Consider the following 11,460-nt stretch of genomic DNA (forward strand, 5'->3'; position numbering starts at 1 on the left):
CAGGTCTTCCGCATTGCAGGCAGATGCTTTATGGTCTGAGCCACCAGGGAAGTGATCTTAATTTGATTCTAGGGTTGGTTGTCCTGGACACTGTTAAAGGCCACCCAGAAGGCCATGTAGAATTGATTTGAACTTAACTTTCATCATTGTTAATTCCTTGGCAGACTTGCTTTTTATTCTAATTTAACTTTAGTAGCCATGATTGCATTAAACCTAGTTCTTCTTTTTATTCAAATAGTAATATCAAGAAAGAATATCTAATAGCATTGTGCATTTAAACACAATTTCTTGTTTTGTAGATTTTCACTGATAATTGGCCTTATCATGTGTTTCATCTGAAAATTCAAGTTTTTTGGGTTCTTTATATTTTGAGAACATTAAAAGGTTTACATTGAGCAAGCATAGTGTTAAACAGAGATGGGTTAAATATGTTAATATTTCATCTAAGGAAGATTAAAATTTACTTTGTCACCCAGACAAATTTTTTTTGAAGGAAGAGTTTTTTAATTGTAAAATGTTTAAATAATTTATGTCATTTGCTAATTTTTTCCAAATATGTAAAGGTCTTCTGATCTTGTCTCCAGATTAGTTCAGTCCCTAGCTTAGAATTTCTTAGTGGACTCTTGTATCAGGATCTCTGAGTTACTTGTTAAAAATGCTCATTGTTACTACATCCTTCTCCAAAAGTGTTGAGTTAGACTCTAGAGAGGATGCCCAGGAATTGTATTTTAAATATGTAACCCTTATATGTGGTGTGTAGAATAAAGCTTGAGTCCCTAAGTCTGGAAGCAGCATAATTGTTAATATAATTAAAAAATCACTTTAACTGTTTCATTTGACAGTGGAATGTAAGCATCAGGTGGTCAGAGACCATGTCTGTCTCATTTGCCACTGTATTCTCTGCCTTGCAAATATTAAATGCTTACTAAGTAATTATTGAGAATGAATGGAACTAATAATCCCCCCCCCCTTTTTTTTTTTTTAGCAAGCAAGGACTTAGCACAAACTTCTTACTTCATGGCAACCAACAGGTTTATATTTTAATATTTTTCTCTTCTCTTTTTGGGATAGTACTTTACTTGGGTTGGAATTGTCACTTTTTGTTGGGTATATGGAAAGATGATAGGTCTGGCACTTAGTAAGCTCGATCTAGTCAAGGATCTCTGATATTAATAGAATGTGTTATAGACAAGTCCATGGTAAATGTTGATTTTTCTGCACAGTTGTCATGCGTGCCTTAAAATTTCCATGCTGCTTATTAAATTTGTTAAGGTGATAAAATATTTTCGTTGCTGATTGATAGCCAACTTAATTCTGCGTTTGTTACTTTACATTTAAATATCCAAGAGCATAGTTTTGAAAGTTTATTTAAACTTGGATTTCATTGCCAGTTGGTGACTAAAATCTAGTTTGGAGGATTCTGCTGTAATTGTGGTATTTTAAAAGGTACTCTTTGTCTTCACTCACTCCCAGATAAATGGGCATATATATGTGTGAAGAGTTGTGATACTTTTTCTTTCTCATTCCCTTTTTAAAGAAAAAGTTAACACATAACATGTATTACCAAATTATTTGCTCATTCTCATCTCCAATCTACTCTGTAGTTCTTGGAAACCAAAGATACTCCTAATGACTGTCAAGGCTAAGAAGTTCATTTTTATAGCCTGATGGAAGAGATTTTAAAAATAAACTATCAAGCATATTCACACTTGAGTGAGTGATTATCTGTTCATTGTTTAAAAGAGACCAGACCTATGACTGGCAAGAAATAAGATAATTTTTAGGATAGTTCCTTAAGTATTTGATTTAGGGATTGTACATATTAAAAATGTTAAAATTTTTCTTTTGTTCTGACCTTATTCTTAGGCTGATTAATCCTTATTTAAAAAAACTGAGTACTCAGTCTATTTTTGTTTTTATTTTTTCTAGTCCTTCATCAGTGTGTGGATTAAATGATGTATAGTCAAAAAAATTAGACAAGTTGTTACCTGAGCAGATGGGTTAATGGAAAGATTAGGTTGGGTGTTGGATCAGAGCACTGGCTATTTCTTGCCTTTCTTGCTCTCCAGTGTTTTTTTTTCTTTTTCTTTTTTTTTTAAATAATGGAGAGTTTTTTAACTTTGGGTTCAGAATTGAGAGCTCATGACACTCTCTTGTTTCCTTCCCTCTGATGTCAGCCTGCATTTGACCACATTTAGCCTGCAGTACACACCTCCTGTGGTGGCCTGTGTCTGCATTCATCTGGCTTGCAAGTGGTCCAACTGGGAGATCCCAGTCTCAACTGATGGGAAGCACTGGTGGGAGTATGTTGACGCCACTGTGACCTTGGAACTTTTAGATGGTAAGTTTTAGAGTAAGGGACCTTGAGAAGCACTTGCTCTTGATCTGTCACTTACCTGGCCAAAGGTGACTTGATTTCAGATAAATACAGTTAGTTGAGGTTATTCTTGTTTCATTACTTCTGCCTCTCTGAATTTTTCTTAAATGTTCTAATTTCATTTGTAGAACTGACACATGAATTTCTACAGATTCTGGAGAAAACCCCCAACAGGCTCAAACGAATTTGGAATTGGAGGGTAAGAATTATTGTCACTTTCTTTTGACTGCACCAGTGAGATACCAGATACGGATATGTGCCCTAGGTTTGGAATTTCTACTTTTTATAGTTATGTGGTAGTTACGATGTCAGCTTCATAGCTGGAATACTGGCTCAGAAATCCATTGATGTAGGTAACAGCAGGGTTTATTTTGTGTTTTGCAACTCTTCTTGGTTTTTAGTTGGTTAGCAACATTGGTTGAGTATTTTTTTGTGTGTAGAGTATTAAGGGGGAAAATTTGGCTTTTCTGAGACACAGAATGTTGGCTTCTTATATAGGAAAGAGACAGAGTTAGGAGGTTAGAGCTGGTATTGTAATTTTATCTTTGACATTACTTGCTTTCAAATGGATTTTAGAATTTTGTTTTTATATAGATCACAGTTCAAAGTTATATTTCGGGTATTCTTGAAAGTCTTATTTATGATTAATGAAATTATTCTCTTTTTTATTTTCAGTGTTAGAAAGCTTAAAAGTATTGCTTGCATTTCTGAGAATTCTAGACTGAGGATGCTTAATTTCTTTCTCCTAAGTTGAGTTATAGAAAATGAGTTTGCCTAGGGTTCAAAGGAGATTTGAGAGTACACAAGTCTTATCTTTTACTTTTGTGTAAAACTTTACCAAAATTTCTAGAGTTTTAGACTAACTGTAATCATAAGACAAGGATGTTCATGAATGAATACAGCTTCATTATTTTTATTGCCTTGTAGCGGGATCTTAGTTTTGTGTGTGTGTGTGTGTGTGTGTGTGTGTGTGTGTGTGTGTATGATCAGTTGTTTTCTGACTCTTTGCGACCCCATGGACTATAGAACACCAGACTCCTCTGTCCATGGAATTTTCCAGGCAATACTCGTGTGGGTTGCCATTTCCTCCTCCAGGGGATCTTTCCGACCCTGGGACTGAACCCACGTCTCTTGCGTCTCCTGCAGTAGAAGATGGATACTTTACCACTGTGCCACTTGGGAAGCCCCTAGTTTCATGACCAGGGTTAGAACCTGGGACCCTGGCAGTGATAGCACCGAGTCCTAATCACTGGATTACCAGAGAATTCCCACAGTATTATATGTTTCACTATAGGTACTATGCTGTACAGAGGATCTCTCAGATATATTCATCTTGGATAACTGAAACTTTTTGCCCTTTGACTAATATGTCCTTGTTTCCTCCTTCCCTCAGTCTCTGGAAACTACTATTTTACTCTCTACAAGTTTGACTGTTTTAGATGCCTCACATAAGTAAGATCACATAATACTTGTCTTTCTCTGTCTGGCTTATTTTACTTAGCAAAAGGTCCTCTAGGTTCATTTATGTTGTTGCAAATGGCAGAATTTCCCTCTTTAAAAAATTTTTTTAAAAATTTAAATTGTGGTAAAATACAAATAACATAAAATTTACTCTTAGCCGTTTTTAAGTATACAGGTATTACATGCATTTATACTGTACTCCAGTGTCCTTGCCTGGAGAATCCCAGGGACGGGGGAGCCTGGTGGGCTGCTGTCTATGGGGTCTCACAGAGTTGGACACGACTGATGCGACTTAGCAGCAGCAGCATACTGTTCTGCAGTCATTATTATCATCTATCCCCACAACTTTTCATTTCTAAAACTAAAACTCTATAACCGTTAAACAATGACTGTCTATTCCCCAACTCTGGCAGCCACAATTATATTTCATTATTTAGACTATTGTTAGTACCTGTAAACCTCATGTAAGTGGAATCATACATTATTTGTTTTTTTGTGACTGACGTGTTTCAGTTAGCACGTCCTCAAGGTTTATCCATGTTGTAGCATATTGTAGAATTCTAATTGTTCTGTTAAAAGGCTGAATGATCTTTTGTGTGTTTGTACCACATTTTATTTATCCATTCTTCCATTGATAGACATTTGGTTTGTGTCTGCATTTTAGCTTTTGTATATAATGCTGCAATGAATATTGGTGTACAGTATCTCTTTCGAGACCCTGCTTTCTGTTCTTCTGGGTATATACCCAGAAGTAGAATTGCTGGGTCATATGCTAGTACTATTTTTATTTTGTTGAGGAACCACTACACTGTTTTCCATACTGGTGTACCATTTTACATTCCTACCAAACAGTTCAGTTCAGTTCAGTTGCTCAGTTGTGTCTGACTCTTTGCAACGCCATGAATTGCAGGACGCCAGGCCTCCCTGTCCATCACCAACTCCTAGAGCTCACTCGGACTCACGTCCATCGAGTCGGTGATGCCGTCCAGCCATCTCATCCTCTGTCGTCCCCTTTTCCTCCTGCCCCCAATCCCTCCCAGCATCAGAGTCCTTTCCAAGGAGTCAACTCTTCGCATGAGGTGGCCAAAGTACTGAAATTTCAGCTTTAGCATTGTTCCTTCCAAAGAACACCCAGGACTGATCTCTCCTTTAGAATGGACTGGTTGGATCTCCTTGCAGTCCAAGGGACTCTCAAGAGTCTTCTCCAACACCATAGTTCAAAAGCATCAATACTTCGGCACTCAGCCTTCTTCACAGTCCAACTCTCACATCCATACATGACCACTGGAAAAACCATAGCCTTGACTAGACGGACCTTTGTTGGCAAAGTAATGTCTCTGCTTTTGAATATGCTATCTAGGTTGGTCATAACTTTCCTTCCAAGGAGTAAGCTTCTTTTAATTTCATGGCTGCTATCACCATCTGCAGTGATTTTGGAGCCCAGAGAAATAAGGTCTGACACTGTTTCCACTGTTTCCCCATCTATTTCCCATGAAGTGATGGGACCAGATGCTATGATCTTAGTTTTCTGAATGTTGAGCTTTAAGCCAACTTTTTCATTCTCCTGTTTTACTTTTATCAAGAGGCTTTTTAGTTCCACAGAGTTCTAATTTCTTTATATTTTTGTTAACACTTGCTGTTAATGTGTGTTTTTTTGGCAGTAGCTGTCTAAAGGATGTGCTTTGATTTGTGGTTCCCTGATAATGAATGATGTTAAGCATTTTTCATATTCTTATTGGCCATTTGTGTATCTTCTTTGGAGAAATGTCTGTTCTAGTCCTTTGTCCATTTTCAGATTGGGTTGTTTGGTTTTTGTTGTTGAATTTTAGGAGTTCTCTGCACATTCTGGATACTAATCCCTCAGCAGATATATACTATACAAATATTTTCTCCTATGTGTGTTGCCTTTTACTCCAGATAGTGTCTTTTGATGCACAAAATTTAAATATTTCCATGGAGTCCTTTTTGGGGAGGGGTGTGGTCACCTGGCCTTTGCTGTCATATCTAAGAAGTTATTGCTAAATGCAGTGTTGTGAACCTTTTGTTCTTTGCTTTCTTCTAAGAGTTGTATATATATTTTTTTAATTGGAGGATAATTGCTTTATAGTGTTGTATTGGTTTCTGCCTTACAACAAGTGAACCAGCCATTGTTGTTGTTCAGTTGCAAAGTCATGTCCGACTCTTTGAACCCCATGGACTGCAGCATGCCAGGCTTCCTTATCCTTCACTATCTCCTGGAGTTTGCTCAAACTTGTGTCCATTCATGCCATCCAGCCATCTCATCCTCTGTCGTCCCCTTCTCCTCCTGCCTTCAATCTTTCCCAGCATCGGTCTTTTCCTTTAAGTCAGCTCTTTGCATCAGGTGGCCAAAGTATTGGAGCTTCAGCATCAGCATCAGTCCTTCCAATGTATATTCAGGGTTCATTTTCTTTAGGATTGACAGCTTTGATCTCCTTGCCGTCCAAGGGACTCTGAAGAATCTTCTGTAGCACCACAATTCAAAAGCATCAATTCTTTGGTACTCAGCCTTCTTTATGGTACAACTCTCAGATCTGTAGGTTTGTTATAGCTTTTCTTCCAAGGAGCAAGCATCTTTTAATTTCATGGCTGCAGTCACCATCTGCAGTGATACTGGAGCCCAAGAAAATAAAATCTGTCACTGTTTCCATGTGGTCATGTATATATTTCAGTGCTACTCTCAATTCATCTTACCTTCTCCTTCCCCCACAAGGGGAAGTTCTCTGTGTTCACAAGTCTGTACTCGGTGCCTGTTCCTGCCCTGGAAATAGGATCATCAATACTATTTTTATAGATTCCATATATATGCATTCACATATGATATTTGTTTTTCTCTTTCCGACTTACTTTATTCTGTATAACGGGTTCTACGTTCATCCACCACAGTTTAACTGCCTCCAATTCATTCCTTTTTGTGGCTAAGTAACATTCCATTGTATATAGGTATCACAATTTCTTTTATCCATTCATCTGTCAATGGACACCTAGATTGCTTCCACATCCTGGATATTGTAAATAAGTAGTGCTGCATTGAACGTCGGGGTATAGTCTTTTAGAATTATGGTTTTCTCAGGGTATATGAGTTCTGTTGTTTTGGATCTCAGATTTGGATCCTTTATCTGTGTTGAGTTAATTTTTGTATATGGTATAAGGTAAGGGTCCAGTCTCATTCTTTTGCATGTGGATGTGTAGTTTTCCTAGTACCATTTGTTGAAAAAACTGTCCTTTCCCCATTGAATGGTCTTGGTATCCCTGTCAAAAATCATTTGACCATGTATGACAAGGTTTTTTCTGGACTTCTGTTCCATTCATCTATATGTCATTACTCCACTGTTTTGATTACTGTGGCTTTGTAGTAAGTTTGGGAATCAGGAAGTGTGAGTCTTCTTGCTTGGTTTTTCATTTTCGAGATTGTTTTGTCTATTCAGGGTCCTTTGAGATTCCATATAAATTGTAGGATGGATTTTTTATTTCTGCAAAAAATGGCGTTGGAGTTTTGATAGTGATTGCAGGAATCTATACATTGCTTTGAGTATGCACATTTAACAATACTAATGTTTGAATTAATGTTTGGATCCAGTACATGGGATGGGTTTCTGGTTATGTTTTCCATAATATCTTTCACCAGTGTTTTGCAGTTTTCACTGTGCAAGTCTTTGTGTATTAGTCCCTGAATCATGTCCGACTCTTTGTGACCCCATGGATTGTACAACCCGCCAGGCTCTTCTGTCCATGGGATTTTCCAGGCAAGGATACTGGAATGGGTTGCCATTTCCTTCTCCAGGGGATCTTCCCAACCCAGGGATTGAACCCGGGTCTCCTGCATTGCAGTCAGGTGTTTTACCTTCTGAGCTACTAGGGAAGCCCGTGCAAGTCTTTTACTTGGTAATTTCTAAGTACTTTATTCTTTTTGATGCTGTTGCAAATGGGATTGTTTTCATATAATATCCTTTTCAGATTGTTTACTGTTCATTCAGGGAATTGTAACTGAATTTTATTTATCTTGCTACTTTGCCTAATTCATTGATTAATTCTAATAGAATTAGAGAAAATAATTTTTTGATGGAATCTTTGTAGTTTTCTACATATAAGTTCATGTCATCTGCAGACCGATAATATTACTTCTTCTTTTCCAATTTGATGCCTTTTATTTCTTTTTCTTGCCTGATTGCTGTGGCTAGGACTTCCAGAAGTGTGTTGAATGCAGGTGTTGAAAGTGAGCATCCTTTCCTTATTCTTGATATTAAAGAAAGCTTTCAGTCTTTCATCATTGAATATGATATTCACTGTGGGTTTTTTTTTATATATGGCTTTTATTATGTTTAGAAAGTTTACTTATATCCCTAGTTTGTTGAGTATTTTTATGTTGAAAGTGTTGCATTTTGTCAAATGCTTTTTCTTCATAAATTGAGATGATCATGTATTGGTTTTTCCTCTTCATTCTGCTTATGTGATGTGCTTGTGTACGTGCTCAGTCGCGTCTCCCTTTTTGTGACATAGTATAGCAATTGATTTCCGTATGTTGAACTGTCTTTATATTCCAGGAATAAATCCCACTTGGTCATGATATGTAGGTTTTAAAACAGGCTGTCAAATTCATTTTGCTAGTATTTTGTGGAAGATTTTTTATCTATGTTTTTAAGGGATATTGGCCTGTAGTTTTCCTTTCTTACAGTGTTTTTGTCTGATTTTGTTATCAGGGTGATGCTCACCTCATAGAATGAGTCAGGTAGTATCCCTCCTCTTATTTTTTGGAGAGTTTGAAAAGGATTGGTGTTACTTCTTTTGGTGGCTTCTCTTGTTCTGGAGCACGGGCTCTACACGTGCAGGCTTCAGGGATTGGAACACACAGGCTGAGTAGTTACAGGTCAAGTGCTCTAGAGCCCGTGCTCAGTAGTAGTTGTGCACCGGCTGAATTGTCCCACGTCGTGTGGGATCTTTCTGGACTAGGGTTTGACCCTGTGTCCCCTGCATTGACAGGCAGATTCTTAACTACGTGACCACCAGGGAAGTCCCCAAATTTTGTTTTGATTTTTCTCTATTTTTCTTTTTTCCATTTTATTCTTTGCTCTAATCTTTATTGTATCTTTCTCTGCTACCTTTGTTCCTCTTTTTCTAGTTCCTTAAATTGTAAGTTTGTTGTTTTGAGATGTTTGTTGATTTGTTTTTGTGTTTCGCAGCTTGTGGGATTTTAGTTTCCTGATTTTAGTGAAATTTCTCCCTTAGCACCACTTTTGCTGCATCCCTTAAGTTTTGAAATGTACTTTTGTTTTCCTTTTTCTCTTAAGTATTTTCTCATTTCCCTTTGATTTCTTTGATCCATTATGATTTTTTTCCCCCCAGTTTTCACTAACTTTTATCTTGTTTTGATTTTTAGTATGATATGTGTCTTTTAAAATCTGTTGACTAAGTTTGAGGCCTAACATATGGTCTGTCCTGGAAAATGTCTCATATTCACTTAAAGAATGTATGTTGCTGGTTTGGGGGAGAGTGTTCTGTATATGTTTGTTGGATCTAGTTAGTTTATTATTTAAGTCCTATTTCCTCATCTTTTGTCTGCTCTATCTACCATTGTGAGGGGGTATTGAAGTCTTCAACTATTACTGTAAAGCTGTCTATTTTTCTTGAATTCTTTTAGGTTTTGGCCTCATAATTTTGATGGCCTGTCACTAGGTATGTAAATGTTTATAACTGGTGTGTCTTATTTCTATACCTAGCCTTTTAACATATATAATGTCCTTCTTTGTCTCTTAAAACCTTTTTTGATTTAAAGTCTATTTTGTCTGCTCTTAGAATAGCAGGCATGTTCTCATGGTTACTGTTTGCATGTATTTCTTTTTCCATCCTTTCACTTTGCTTGTTTGGGTCTTTGGATCTCAGTGGCATATAGATAACTATAAGTTGGAGTTCAGGCATATGTTTTTATCCATTCTACAAATCTATCTTTTCCTTGAGAGTTTAGTCCACTTACACTTAAAGTAATTACAGATACGGGGAGATTTACTTCTGTCACTTATGGTATTTTTTATATAGGCATACCTAGTTGTATCGCACTTTGCAGATATTGCACTTTTTATAATGAAGGTTTGTGGCAGCCTTGCAATGAAAAGGTCTGTTTGTGCCATTTTCCCAGTAGTATTTGCTTACTTTGTGTCTGTTATATTTTGGAAATTCCTATTATGGTGATATGTGATCGGTAATCCTTAATACTACTACAACTCAAATGATGGTTAGCATTTTTTAGCAATAAGGTATTTTAAATTAAGGTATGTGCTTGTTTTTTTAAGAAATAATACTACTGCATATTTAATAGACAATATAAGGATAATTTTTATGTGCACTGGGTAATGAGAAATTTGTGGCTTGCTTTATTGTGATGGTGGTGGTTTAGTTGCTCAGTCTGACTCTTGTGACCCTGTGGACGGTAGCCCACCAGGCTCTTCTGTCCATGGGATTTCCAGGCAAGAATACTGGAGTGGGTTGCCATTTCCTTCTCCAGGGGATCTTCCCAAGCAGGGGACTGAACCTGGATCTCCTGCACTATAGGCAGATTCTTTACCGACTGAGCTACCAGGGAATTTCCTGACTTTATGGTGATATTAGTTGCATTGAGATGGTCTGAAACTGAACCCACAACATCTCCACAAGTATGCTTATATGCCTTAGAGCTTTTTGTTCATTTCCTGCATTACTGTTTTTTGTACTTAGTTGATTTTTCATAGTGAAAAATTTTAAACTTTCTTGTTTTTTGTATTCTAGACTGTTTTCTTCGTATTTATCATGGGATTATCTTGAACATCCTAAAGTTATAGTACTCTGATTTTTTTTTTTTCTCCTTTTGGTTCCTCAGACTTGATATAATTTCCATTGTGCTGTCTTCAAATTTGCTGATTTTTCTGCCTCTTCAGATCTGCCTTTGAAATCCTCCAGTGCATTTTTCATTTCAGTTATTGTACTTTTCAGCTCCAGGATTTCTTTCTGGTTTCTTTAAAAAATTTTATTTTCTTTTTAAATCTCTTTATCTCGTTTTGTTAACATGTTGTTTTCTTAACTTTCAACTTCATTTCCTTAAGTGTCTTTAAGGCAGTTATTTTAATGTCTTTGCCTAGTAGATTTGCCGTTGGGTCTTTTTCAGGACAGTTTCTGTTGATTTTCTTTTTCCTTTCGAATGGGCTATACTTCTTGCTTCTTTATATGCCTTGTGATTTTTTGTTGTTGAAGATCGAATGTTTAAATATTAATAACATGGTAACTCTGGAAATCAGATTCCCTCGCTTTCCTGGGGTTTGTTATATTTTGTTTTTGTATATTTGGGCTGGTGGCTTGATTTTGAGGGGTATCTCTGTGCTGAAGATGAGCCTGATGTGTAAAATTGTGGACTTCTCTTTTCTGAGCTTTCTCCTAGACATTTCTGTATTTGTAGTTCCTAAATGTTCTACCATAATGTCTGGCTCCCAAAGAGGGAAAAGGAAAAAATGAAGTGGGGGAGGAAGGGTATTGGCCCTTTGTATCTGAGGAATTCACTTCAACCAGAGGAGGAGGGGATCCCAACAATGGAGGGAGGTGCAGCAGTGGTCTCCTGCCTCTGTGTGCCTCTGTGATTG

General features: G+C 37.0%; 1 protein-coding gene across 4 annotated transcripts in view; it reads left to right on the forward strand.

Annotated features, from left to right (window-relative positions):
* The window catches only part of CCNT1 (cyclin T1), a 41,655-nt gene that overhangs the window by 23,546 nt on the left and 6,649 nt on the right, over positions 1 to 11,460 (forward strand). For all 4 annotated transcript variants that reach the window (XM_069580878.1, XM_069580879.1, XM_069580880.1 and 1 more), the window contains exons 7-9: positions 986 to 1,031; positions 2,178 to 2,341; positions 2,506 to 2,576. In XM_069580878.1, the coding sequence (XP_069436979.1) occupies positions 986 to 1,031; positions 2,178 to 2,341; positions 2,506 to 2,576 (281 nt within the window). The remainder of the gene's footprint in view (positions 1 to 985; positions 1,032 to 2,177; positions 2,342 to 2,505; positions 2,577 to 11,460) is intronic.

Source organism: Ovis canadensis, chromosome 3, assembly GCF_042477335.2.
Source record: "Ovis canadensis isolate MfBH-ARS-UI-01 breed Bighorn chromosome 3, ARS-UI_OviCan_v2, whole genome shotgun sequence".
Lineage (NCBI taxonomy): Eukaryota > Metazoa > Chordata > Mammalia > Artiodactyla > Bovidae > Ovis > Ovis canadensis.